Source organism: Acinonyx jubatus, chromosome D1 (genome assembly GCF_027475565.1).
Source record: "Acinonyx jubatus isolate Ajub_Pintada_27869175 chromosome D1, VMU_Ajub_asm_v1.0, whole genome shotgun sequence".
NCBI classification, from domain to species: Eukaryota; Metazoa; Chordata; class Mammalia; order Carnivora; family Felidae; genus Acinonyx; species Acinonyx jubatus.
Window position 1 is genome coordinate 51802767 of NC_069390.1, and position 12422 is coordinate 51815188.

Below are 12422 nucleotides of genomic sequence, written 5' to 3' on the forward strand. Positions count from 1 at the left end.
CTAAGGATGAATCCAGGTACTCAGTTAAGGCTGAAAGACCCAGGTTTAGGGGAGAGTATTGATTTAGACTGTTAAGAGATTTTCCTTCCATGGTCTAAACAAGGAAACACACTGATAAGTTGTTATTGAGGCACAAAAGCTCATATTTAGAAAGGATATTCTGGGGTGCCTGGGTGGCTCAGTTGGTTAAGCATCCGACTTCAGCTCAGGTCATGATCTCACACTCCATGAGTTCAGGCCCTGCATCAGGCTCTGTGCTGACAACTTGGTGTCTGGAGCCTGCTTCGGATTCTGTGTCTCCCTCTCTCTCTGCCCCTCCCCTGCTCATGCTCTGTCTCTCCCTGTCTCTAAAAAAAATGAAAAAGCAAGGATATTCTAAAACAAATTGTTCACTATTCTCAGGGGTAGCCAATGAGTATATACCATGAAACACAATGAGAACACCTAATTTGTTCCCAAAGACCCCTTTTTTTTTGGTAGTTGTGCAGGACTTACAATTCAAACCTTAAGTCTCTATCTAGTGCTTAGAAACTGTACAGTTAATATGAAAACAATGTTCAGATATTATATTTTTCATATTTAAATTATTATTACAGGACGATACATAACAACACTTGCAAACTTTTTTTTTAGTTTTTATTTTATTTGAGAGAGAGAGCGTATGCAAGTGAGTGAGGGGCAGAGAGAGCGAGAGGGAAAGAGCGATAACCAGAACTCACCTGAAGTGGGGCTCAAGCTCACCTGATGTGGAATTGGAACTCACGAACCATGAGATCACTACCTGAGACTAAATCAGATGCTTAACTGACTGAGCCACCCAAGCGCCCAATTCTTGCAATCTTTAACTCATCAGAGGAACTGTATTTTGATACCATAAATTTTGACAGCCTGGATCCAAAAGATAAACGTCCAAAGCACAAACCCTCTGGGGAGGAAAATTTATGAGTATCTCAAATCTAGTCAAATACACTGCTAATTGTTGCACAAGTGACAAATCCATCCAAAAACCCTGTCCTCTTACAAACCTCATTTTGAATCACCACCCAAATGGAGACCCAATTAGGATCAGCAGTAATGATCCATCATTCAGGACTGAAATTTCACGCCTATGTCTTTGTCTTTAATATGCTCCCTTCTGTGGAAATAAGAATAAGAATGCATTACATATTATACAACTGTAAGCCAAAATGTCCACAGTTGTATATTCAACTCCAAAGGCATGACATATTAACAGCTGTATACTCAGGAACATAAATTTCTCACTTCAGAACCTGTCCCCCAAGGATTCCCAGTATTTTGTCAAAATAGGATTTTTTGGGGGAAAATCAAAAGGGGTCAATGATAGTCCTAAGTGAGAAGTGAGAAAAAAAAGAAATTACAATGAAACTTAAGTTTTATTAAAGAAGACACGTTATCCAATTTACCCACTTTGAGATTGCAACTCGTGGATGTGAATATCAACCCCCTCACCCATTATTGATTCAAAACTCAGGAATGCAGAGATCCTGTTGTCCTTATTAGCACCCTTTCTTTAATAATCTCTGGATTCCTTGCTTGATCTCCTGGGTTCGCACCCCATACACAATGGGGTTGAGGGCTGAGAAGATAACATGGTGGAGGATGTTGAGCAAGACTGGCACATCAGGGGAGACTTTCTTCTTCACCACAAGAGTGAGCACGAAGACCAGAAGGATGGTGCTGAAGAAGAGGATAAGGATGAAGTGGGAACCACATGTGCTCAGGGCCTTGGCCACAGCACCCTCTGCCTTGAGTCTCAGCACCGCTCGCAGTATGAGGGTGTAGGAGAGAAAGATGAGGATGAGGTCAGATCCTAGCACAGTCCATCCTATAGCAAACTGGTAAAGGCGATTGATGGTGACATCATCACAGGAGAGCCTGGAGACAGACATATTGGTGCAGAGGCAGTTCTCAATGACCTTTCTCCCACAATAATGGAGTCGGGATGAGAGAATGGGGATAGGCATTGTAACAATACTACTCCTGGCCAAAATAAAGACAGCAGCCTTGACTACAAATTGGTCAGTGATGATGGATGGGTACCTCAGTGGGTGACAGATAGCCACATAACGGTCATAGGCCATGACCATGAATGTACAGGACTCCATGGCAAAGAAGCCATTCATGATGAACATCTGGAGGAAGCAGGCATAGAAACTGATGGACTTGAGGTCAAACCAGATGATAGCTAGGACCTTGGGAATGACAGTGAGACTGAGTATGATGTCCAGCAGGGAGAGGATGCTGAGTAGATAGTACATGGGCTCATGCAGAGAGGCTTCCAGCCATATAGTGATCAGGAGAACACTATTGGCCACCATGGCCAGGAAGAGGAGGAGACTGAGTGGCAGGGACAACCAGAGCTGCCAGGTGTGGGACCTGACAAAACAATTCAGGAGGAAGTCTGAAACCTCAGAGGAGATGGTGCCATTTTGGTGTGATGTCATAGTTTGTCATATATTTCTACAGCTTTCTTGTAGTGGTCTGTAAAATTAGGATAAAAATTAGCTAGTGACACATGACACATGGATTTAGAACAATTTGCTTCACCTAGGTGACATGCTTGAGTCCTAGCAAGTCATCCAGAGTCATGTGAATTCATCTGTTTGTCCTTTGTGCCATGCTACTGGGATAATCCTATCAATTTAAGCAGCATAGAGGACTGAGGATATATGGTTTGTTTAGACATGTTTGATTTGCTCAAACATGTTATTTCTTTGAAGAAACTAAAGAGAAGGAGAGAATTGCCTAGAAAACTACTTTTGGACTGGTGTGTCCCAAATTGTTCTTATAAGTTTCTTCCTTTTGTGTTTTATTCTTTAATTATAAAGAATTATAACTGAAGTGTAATAATATATGCAGACAAGTAGTACAGCCTGGCAAAATTGGGATTCAGATAAGTGTCCCTAGCTCTCCCTGCCACTCCTGTTCTGACTTTTCAGCTGTAGTTTGCATTAATTACAGATTTAAACAATGATGCCCTGCAGATAAAGTACTTAATCTTCATAATCTGTAAGCAGTCATTTAATGAGGTAGGTGAGGATCTTGCCAAATAGTCAAATTTTTCCTCCTCTATACATCTTCACATTTGTAGGATTCTTAAGTTTGGAAAGAAAGAAACTTAAGAGGAAAAGGAGAAATTTCACATAGCTATGTGAGACCCATACCTGCTATCAGAAAAGGTGAAAATCTGTTCTGGTTGCAATAGTGTGACGAAGTCTTAACTTTAAAGATTTGCATCCCATTTTAATTTTATTTTTCCATCTTCAGTATAATGATCCAGGTACACATTTCTCTGTTTCCAAGCACAATTCAATGTTGCCATGTTCTCTTATCACTTAACATCCTCCCCTGGCATTTTGTTAGGTGCTAGGATCACAACATTGAAAAAGACACTGTCCTTACTCTCAGGAGGTAAAAGGAAACCATTCAGGGGGCAATGAGTAATAATAAGAACAAATGACAGGTCTTGACAAACTATTAGCAGAGTGAAGGAGAGGCTGAATAACTCTGATATGGGACAAGGTACAAGGGACATTGGCTGGTGAAACAATGTAAATATAGTGAGGTGCTTCTCTCCTTTACATTAAGGGTGAAGGATTCCAATATGGTTGTCCCCCTGAATTGTGAAAGAGATTTGAAAGATGGCTGTAGTCTGGTCAAAGGTAAGGATCTGGTCTTTGTGGGGTACTTCAAATCTCTCAGTCCATTGTAGCTAATCTGTCTACATGCACCAAGGCCTCTGTTAAACCATTACTTTATGGGTTTAGAAACACTTTTTCATTAGAGGTTTTAAGTACTTCCCTGTTTATTACTCTTTAGGCTCACTATACAACATAAATTGCATATTAATTTGGGAATTTTACCATTTCGTCTAACTGTACTGAAATATCCTAGGACTTCATCCCTTTCAAGTTATTTAGCATGTAGTGAGATATGTTATAATATCACATTACCAACAAGGGAATTTATATCTCACAACCTTAACCACCCACTACTGTATTACACTGATCTTCCTGCTTAATACAGTTGGGTTGGAGTATTTTCTAGGATTCCTCTGGATCTCATGAAAAATTGTATAATAATGTGTTTACCCCATCAATTCTATAAAAAAGAAAACAGCTTCATGCATGATACAATGAATGTTTTTGATAACTGAATCTGATGGAGGAGAAATAGTGTTGGAATGGGGACAGGGTGGCAATGAGGGAAGTTACAATAAAACTTTGAACTCAAAGATGAAGGATATTTTCATACCTTTAGTAATTTTTTTCTTGGGGTGGTTCAAATAGGGTTTTTTTTTGTTCCAGTTAGGATTTTCTGTTCCCCAGTGGCAGTTCCAGTCTTGCTCACCCGGCTGCTGTTAGATTCTCTGCATCAGGAGACCCTGTTAGTGTCTGGGACTTACTCTCAGAGGGGGAATAGGTCATTCCCTTCCAGGGTTCCTCTATTCTCTTTGATCCTCTGCTTTCCTAAGCAAGGGTTTTTGCAGCTGGCACCTGCCAGGCATGGATCTCACATGATAAGTAGAAGAGATTTAGATGGCTTTCCAATTCTTTTTCTCTTGCTAATAGAATAAGTAATGACTGGCGATTTGGAGATGAATTTTAAACATATTTCACGTGTGACTCATAACATTCTGAAGTACGTAGGTTAAGTTGACCATTTTAACAATTTATCTTTTGAAATGGGCAAATTGAAATTCATTGATATTGTGTATATTTTCACAGTTTAATTAGTAGGGTTTGGATGTGGAAGAAATGAAAGTTAGGTCTAAAGCCAGTGAATATATGAATACATCTGTTTCCTGTGTTACCAAAGTGATGTAGAAATACATATCTTATCTGGCATTTTGTTTTATATGTTTTTAGGTTTCTCTCTCTCATCTCCATGCACATGCCCATAAAATCCTCAGGCACTTTTCCAGAAATCTGGAATCTCTCTTTTCCTCACACTTACTATTTTGACTCCTGGTTTCACTGCTCTGAGTGCAATTTTCTTCTTAGTTTTCTTTTATGTTGTGTCCGATAGTACTGTTTATTATTATTATTATTATTATTATTAGTAGTAGTAGTAGTAGTAGTAGTATTGTCAGGACCACATAACTCCAGAAACTCAGACAGAACTTGAACCATTTCTCCCAAATATTGTTTAGGAAATTATTGAGTGCAACCAGTGACAGGTACCTCAGTTATCTTCTGGGCATAATTTTTTGTTTTTACAGCATAGCTTGTAGAAATTCTTTAGATTGAGCTTAATCTGAAGAACTACTTTATTGCTCCCTCTGATCCCCAATTGTGGTCTCTGTCTTCAACCTCTAATGTTAGCTAGATTTAATTTAATTCCTCCACCATGATTCAAGCATTTGTAGGCAGATATTTTGCCCTAAAGTCCCTGTGTTTCAATATGTACAGTTGATAACTCCAAATCATCTAAACTAAGCTGCAGATAATGCCCTTTCCAGACTCCCATTCCCATTCATCTCCTGTGGACAAAGTCCTGCATATTTGCCTCTCTGGTACCACCCAGCAAAAGACCCAAAAAGGCAAGAGGGGGCAGAAGGGAAAGTCCCTTCGCACAGGTTCTCATTTGTGCTTCCTGACGTGAGACAGGGTTCAGTCTCTACTACCCTGTTTTCAGATTACTTCAGCAGTACTGACTCCGGAATGGAAAGGAGCACTGATCTGATGGAAGAGAAAGGTGTCTCCTCTCCCCATCCCCAGTGCTCTGGCTAATCTTGATATAGCTGCTTCTCAGGCACCCTCTATACCCAGACTCACTTACAGAGGATGTGAAGCTGGGGTCCACTGATATCGGAGTTCTGGTTAGTTCCTGAAATATCTGGGGGTAGTTATAACTCCAGAGCCTAAGGGATTTTACCTTCTGGGAACTTGTCCAATCCCTTCTTCCTTGTTCTTAAAAGATCCTCTTAGGACAGACAAGCAGGCAGGTTGGAGAAAAAAATGATTTTCTTTCTCTGTAAAATCAAGGAGATTCTTTTTTCAAGTTACTGTAGCCTTATTATCATTATGATGCCATCATACAAGTCATGATAAGTTAACATCAATCCATTTGATAGTATGGTTTGGGAGGTATCTATCTAACAATCATGTGGATGAAGCCCATAATAACTTCTGAGTGAGCTTATTGGACCCATGGAGGGCACAAGGGTTAGTATCCAAAATCTATAAAGAACTTATCAAGCCTAACACCCCCCAAAACAACAACCCAGTTAAGAAATGGAAGGAAGACATGAATAGACACTTTTCCAAAGAAGACATCCAAACAGCCAACAGACACATAAAAACAGTCTCAATTTCACTCATCATCAGGGAAATACAAATCAAAAACACAATGGGACACCATTTCACACCTATCAGAATGGCTAAAATTAACGACACAAGAAACAACACGTGTTTTTAAGGATGCAGAGAAAGGGGAACTCCCTCACCCTGTTAGTGGGAATGCAAACTGTTGCAGGTGCTCTGCAGGAGTATGTAGGGTCCACAAAAAACTAAGAAGAGCACTACCCTATGAGCCTACATTTGTACTATTAGGTATTTCCCTAAAGGATACAAAAATGCTGATTCGAAGGGGTATATGCACTCCAATAATTATAGCAGCGTTGTCAACAATAGCTAAACTATGGAGAGAGCTCAAATGTCCATTGACTGATGAATGGATAAACAAGATGTGGCGCATATATATATATACACACATATATATGTATATATATAATGGAATATTACTCAGCCATCAAAAAGAGTGAAATCTTGCCATTTGCAATGATGTGGATGGAGCTAGAATGTATCATGTTAAGAAAATAAGCCAACCAGAGAAAGACAAATACCATATGACTTCACACTTTTATGGAATTGAAGAAATAAAACAGTACAGCACATGGAAAGTGGAGGAAAAGAGAAGAGGGGAAACAAACCACAAGAGATTCTTGGTGATAGAAAACAAACTAAGGGTTGCTGGTGGGTGGAAGAGGGGCTAGATAGGTGATGGGTATTAAAATGAGCACTTGTGATGAGCACAGGGTTTGGTATGTAAGTGATGAATCACTGAATTCTGCTCCTGAAACCAATATTGCATTGTATGTTAACTAAGATTTAAATTAACAAAAATAATTTAAAAAATAATCCTGTGAAAATGCAATGTGTCTTTCAAAGTCAAAATCCTACAGTGATTTTTGCTGTATTGAAAGACTTTTCAAATAGGATGTATCTACAACTGTATGCTAGGGAACACAATTTATTTTTCATTTTCATTCTGAGACTCATGTGAATTATTTACATACTCAAATTATGGGAGCAAGCATCATGAGTTTCTTTTTCGTTCTTATTTTTCATTTTAAAAAATTGATTACAGCCGACACACAATGTTGCATTACTGTCAGCTGTACAACATAGTGATTCGACGAGTGTATACAGGTATGCTGTTCTCACCACAGGTGCAGCTACCACCTACCACCTATGTTCTACCACTGTAGAACACAATTACAGTACCCCTGACCCAGGGTGATGGTGTGCCATCAGCATCAGTCTTTTTAAAGGCTTTATTTTGCTTTATTTTTATTTCTCTGTCAACTGCATATCTCAACTTCACTCCTATTTCTCTTCTGTTTAGAAAAGTGAAAGCTCCAGTGTTCTTAAAATATGTCTTTCTAATTAATCTCATGTATGCTTATGCAACTACATGTTCATCTATTGGAGGATGATTTGGATATTGGATTTTATAAATGATATGGGATCATAAATCTGATCTTATTCTTTGTGTTCACACAACACTAACTCTTAACAACTGTCCATGTTGTTCTGTGTAAGTCATTCTTTTTGATTGCTGTTCAATTCCCATGATATGTATTTTCTTTTTTTATGTAAGTAGTCAACACCAAAATGACTTACAATTAACTCTTAACAATATTGTTACTGTTAATATATTGTATGCTTCTCTTAGAGTCCTTAGAGTGTGTGTAGGAATGGTTTGTGTTTTCACTTACAGCATACAAAAATATTTAATTTTACTAGGAATTACCAAATATCTCTCCAAAATATTTAAAAATCTCACTGGAAATTTCTGAAGTGTATTTTCACATTCCTTATACCATTTGATGTGACCTTTAAAAAATAACCTAGATGAATATAAGTTACTACTTTTTTTATATTTAAAAATTTTTAAGTTTATCTACCTATTTTTGAGAGGAAGAGAGTGAGGGAAGGGCAGGGAGAGAGGGATAGAGAGAGAATCCTAAGCAGAAATCATGCTGCTAGTGCACAGTCCAACACAGGGCTAGATCTCAGGATCCACAAGATCATGACCTAAGCCCAAATCAACAGTTGGATGCTTAACCACTGAGCCACCTAGGTACCCTTAAAATTTTTAAAAATTTTACTTAAAGAGAGAGCTTCAGTCAGGGAGAGTGGCAGATGGTGAGAGAGAGAATCTCAAGTAAGCTCCAAAATCAGTGCAGAGCCCGATGCAGGGTTCAGTCTAAGGGATCTTGGGGTCATAGCCTGAGGCAAAACCAAGAGTCAGAAGCTTAACTGACTGAGCCACACAGATGCCCCAATTTTAGCCAGTCTGACAGCTGTGAGGTGGTGTCTCACTATGGTTTTGATTTGTGTTTCTCTGATGATTAGTGATGTTGAGCATCTTTTCATGTGTCTATTAGCCATCTGGATGTCTTTAGAAAAATGTCTCTTCATGTCTTCTGCTCATTTCTTCACTGGATTATTTGTTTTTTGGGTGTTGAGTTTTTATAAAGTTTATTTATTTATTTTGAAAGAGAGAGAGAGAGAGAGAGAGAGAGAGAGAGAGAGAGAGAAAGCAGAGGAGGGGCATAGAAAGAGGGAGACAAAATCCCAAGCAGACTTCATGCCAACAATGTGGATGTGGGGCTCAATGAACCATGAGATCATGACCTGAGCTGAAATCAAGAGTCAGACGCTTAACCATCTGAGCCACCCTGGTGCCCCAAGTTTATACTTTATAGATTTTGGATATAAACCCTTTATCAGATATATCATTTACAAATAACTTCTCCCATCCATCTGTTGCCTTTTACTTTTGTTGATAGTTTCCTTTGCTATGCAGAAACTTTTTACTTTGATAAGTCCCCATAGTTTTATTTTTGCTTTAGTTTCCATTGCCTCAGAAGACCTATCTAGTAAGAAATTGCTCCAGTCGACATCAAAGAGGTTACTGCTTGTTTCCTCCTCCAGTATTTTTATGGTTTCCTGTCTCACATTTAGGTCTTTTATCCATTTTGAATTTATTTGTGTGCATGATGCAACAAAGTAGTTCAGTTTCATTCTTTTGCATATTGCTGTCCATTTTCCAGCACCATTTGTTGAAAAGACTGTCATTTTACCATTGGATATTCTTTCTTGCTTTGTTGACAATTAATTGCCTCTATAGTTGTGGATCAATTTCTGGGTTTTCTGTTCTGTTCTAGTGATCTATGTGCCAGTTTTTGTGCCAGTACCATACTGCTTTGATCACCACAACTTTGTAATGTAATTTGAAATCTGGAATTGTGATGCCTTCAGGTTTGGTTTTCTTTTTAAGATTGCTTTGGCTATTCAGGGTACTTTGTGGTTCCATACACATTTTAGGATTATTTGCTGTAGCTCTATGAAAAATGCTGTTAGTGTTTTGATAGGAATTGCATTAAATTTGTATGTTGCTTTGGGTAATATAGACATTTCAAAAATATTTTTTCTTCCATAGATATTTTTTCTTCCAATGAGCATCGAATGCTCATTTCCACTTCCATTTCCTTGTGTCATTTTCAGTTTCTTTCATCAATATTTTATGATTTTCAGAGTACAGGTCTTTCACCTCTTTGCTTAGGTATATTCCTAGATATCTCATTATTTTTGGTGCAATTGTAAATGAGATTGATTCCTTAATTTCTCTTTCTGCTGCTTCTATATTAGTGTACAGAAATATAACACTGTACGTTTAATTGTGTCCTACAATTTTACTCGATTTGATTTTCAGTTCTCGGAATATTTTGGTGGAGTCTTTTGGGTTTTCTATATAGAGAATTATGTCATCTGCAAATAGTGAAAGTTTTACTTCTTCTTGATGTGGAAATGTTGGGGTTCAAAGCCAGTGGCCAAGAAAGAATTCTTCAGATGTCTTTGGTGCAAAAAGGTGGTTTAATTAAAGCACGGGGATAGTACCCATGGGCAGAAAGAGCTGCACTGGGGTCGTGATGGGTGACTGATTGTATAACTTCAAATAGGGAGAGCACAGGTCTCTATTTTGGAAACAAGGTTTCCAGGACACTGAGGGGTCTAGCTATTGTTGGAAAAAGGTCATTTATTGCTGTTTAATAAACCCTCAGACATGAGACCCTTCAGATATGTATCAGTGGGCCTTTGCTTGGAGGATGTTTGCCAACATACATCTTGGGGCGTAGAGGTAAAGCAAGTTTCCAAAGGCATTTCTATATGTTTAAAGTAGACTCACAAGATCGTGGGGGTTGGGATAATGTTAAGCTAAGATTGCCTTTTGCTCTTAGCAAAGTGTCAACATTGAGGCAGCTGAGTTTCTAGAGGAAGGTGACTCTGCATGTCTAAAGGACTTATCAGTGGCCTGTAAGTTAAAAGAAAAATTTAACTTTTTCTTTTGCCTTTGTTTCTGACATCAGTCCTTGGTGATTTGGATGCCTTTTATTTCTTTTTGTTGTCAGATTTCTGAGGCTAGGGCATCCAGTACTAAGTTAAATAACAGTGGTGAGTGGACATCTCTTTCTTGTTCCTGACCATAGGGGAAAAGCTCTCAGTTTTTCCCTGTCGAGGATGACGTTAGCTCTGGGTGTTTGACAGATAGCCTTCATTATGTTGAGGATATTTCCCTATAAATATACTTTGCTGGGCATTTTTATCATGAATGGATGCTGTACTTAGTCAACATAAATGTAAAATACACACTGGATTTCAAAGACCTAGCATACATAAAAAGAATGTAAAATATGTTAGTATTAAATTCTTTTGTATGTATTATGTGTTGAAATTATGTTTTAGATATTGGATTCAACAAAACACATAATTAAGTTCAATTTAATGTTTCTTTTTATAGTTTACGGTGGTGACTAAAACATTTAAAATTAAGGATGTGGCTCACATTGGACAGCACTGTTTTAGTATCAATTATTTTAGTGGGATAAAGCCGTCATTAATCTTTTGAACTTCTCAAATGGATCTGTCAATACTGCTTTGATGTGAGCCATAAATGTGTAAAAGTTGCATATAAACACAACAATGTAAAACTTTCAAAAATATAAGTTTTAAATGTAAAGATTTTACTGTCTAGTTTGGAAGACAACACGTGTCAAATTTTCTCAGTCTTGGGTGGTATATGCTTTAAATCCCCTGATGTAGCCCTTTTCATGCATTCAATGTTCAAGTTTTCTAATAGCTAATTGGAGAGATCTTGGTTTGCTATGCAATATGACCCTGGTGGAGATTAGTCCTAAAAGTTTTTGGTCCCTTGATGAGCAGATAACTTCACATTAGCACATTATATCATATTTGTAAGACTTTTCTGTTGGTATCCAGTTACATGCACTTTATTTTTTTATTATTTTTAATTTTAATTTTAAATTTATTTTCATCCAAGTTAGTTAACATGTAGTGTAATAATGATTTCAGGAATAGAATTTAGTGATTCATCATTTTACATATAACACCCAGTGCTCATCCCAGCAAGTGTCCTTCTTAATCCATCCCCCCATCCAAAACTCCACCAGCAACGCTCAATTTGTAATCTGTATTTAAGAGTTTCTTATGGTTTGTCTCCCTCTCTGTTTTTATATTATTTTTGCTTTCCTTCCCTTATGTTCATCTGTCTTATTTCTTAAATTCCACAAATGAGAGAAATCATATGATATTTGTCTTTCTCTGACTGGCTTATTTTGCTTAGCGTAACACACTTTAGGTCCATCCATGTTGTTTCAAATGGCAAGATATCATTCTTTTTTTTTTTTTTTTGCTTTATTTTATTTTTTTTATTTATATATGAAATTTATTGTCAAATTGATTTCCATACAACACCCAGTGCTCATCCCAAAAGGTGCCCTCCTCAATACCCATCACCCACCCTCTCCTCCCTCCCACCCCCCATCAACCCTCAGTTTGTTCTCAGTTCTCAACAGTCTCTTATGCTTTGGCTCTCTCCAACTCTAAACTCTTTTTTTTTCCTTCCCCTCCCCCATGGGTTCCTGTTAAGTTTCTCAGGATCCACATAAGAGTGAAACCATATGGTATCTGTCTTTCTCTGTATGGCTTATTTCACTTAGCATCACACTCTCCAGTTCCATCCACGTTGCTACAAAAGGCCATATTTCATTGTTTCTCATTGCCACGTAGTATTCCATTGTGTATATAAAC

General features: G+C 38.0%; 1 protein-coding gene across 1 annotated transcript; it reads right to left on the reverse strand.

Annotated features, from left to right (window-relative positions):
• Positions 1-913: 913 nt before the first annotated feature.
• Positions 914-2547, reverse strand: LOC106977817 (olfactory receptor 56A3-like). Its single transcript, XM_015075370.3, has one exon. The coding sequence runs from the start codon at positions 2463-2465 to the stop codon at positions 1518-1520; it is 948 nt and encodes a 315-aa protein (XP_014930856.2). The 5' UTR covers positions 2466-2547; the 3' UTR covers positions 914-1517.
• Between the last annotated feature and the right edge of the window lie 9875 nt (positions 2548-12422).

What these genes read in the sequence shown, in the direction of transcription:
- LOC106977817 (XM_015075370.3), bottom strand. Translation starts at nt 2,465, where the DNA reads ATGACATCACACCAAAATGGCACCATCTCCTCTGAGGTTTCAGACTTC.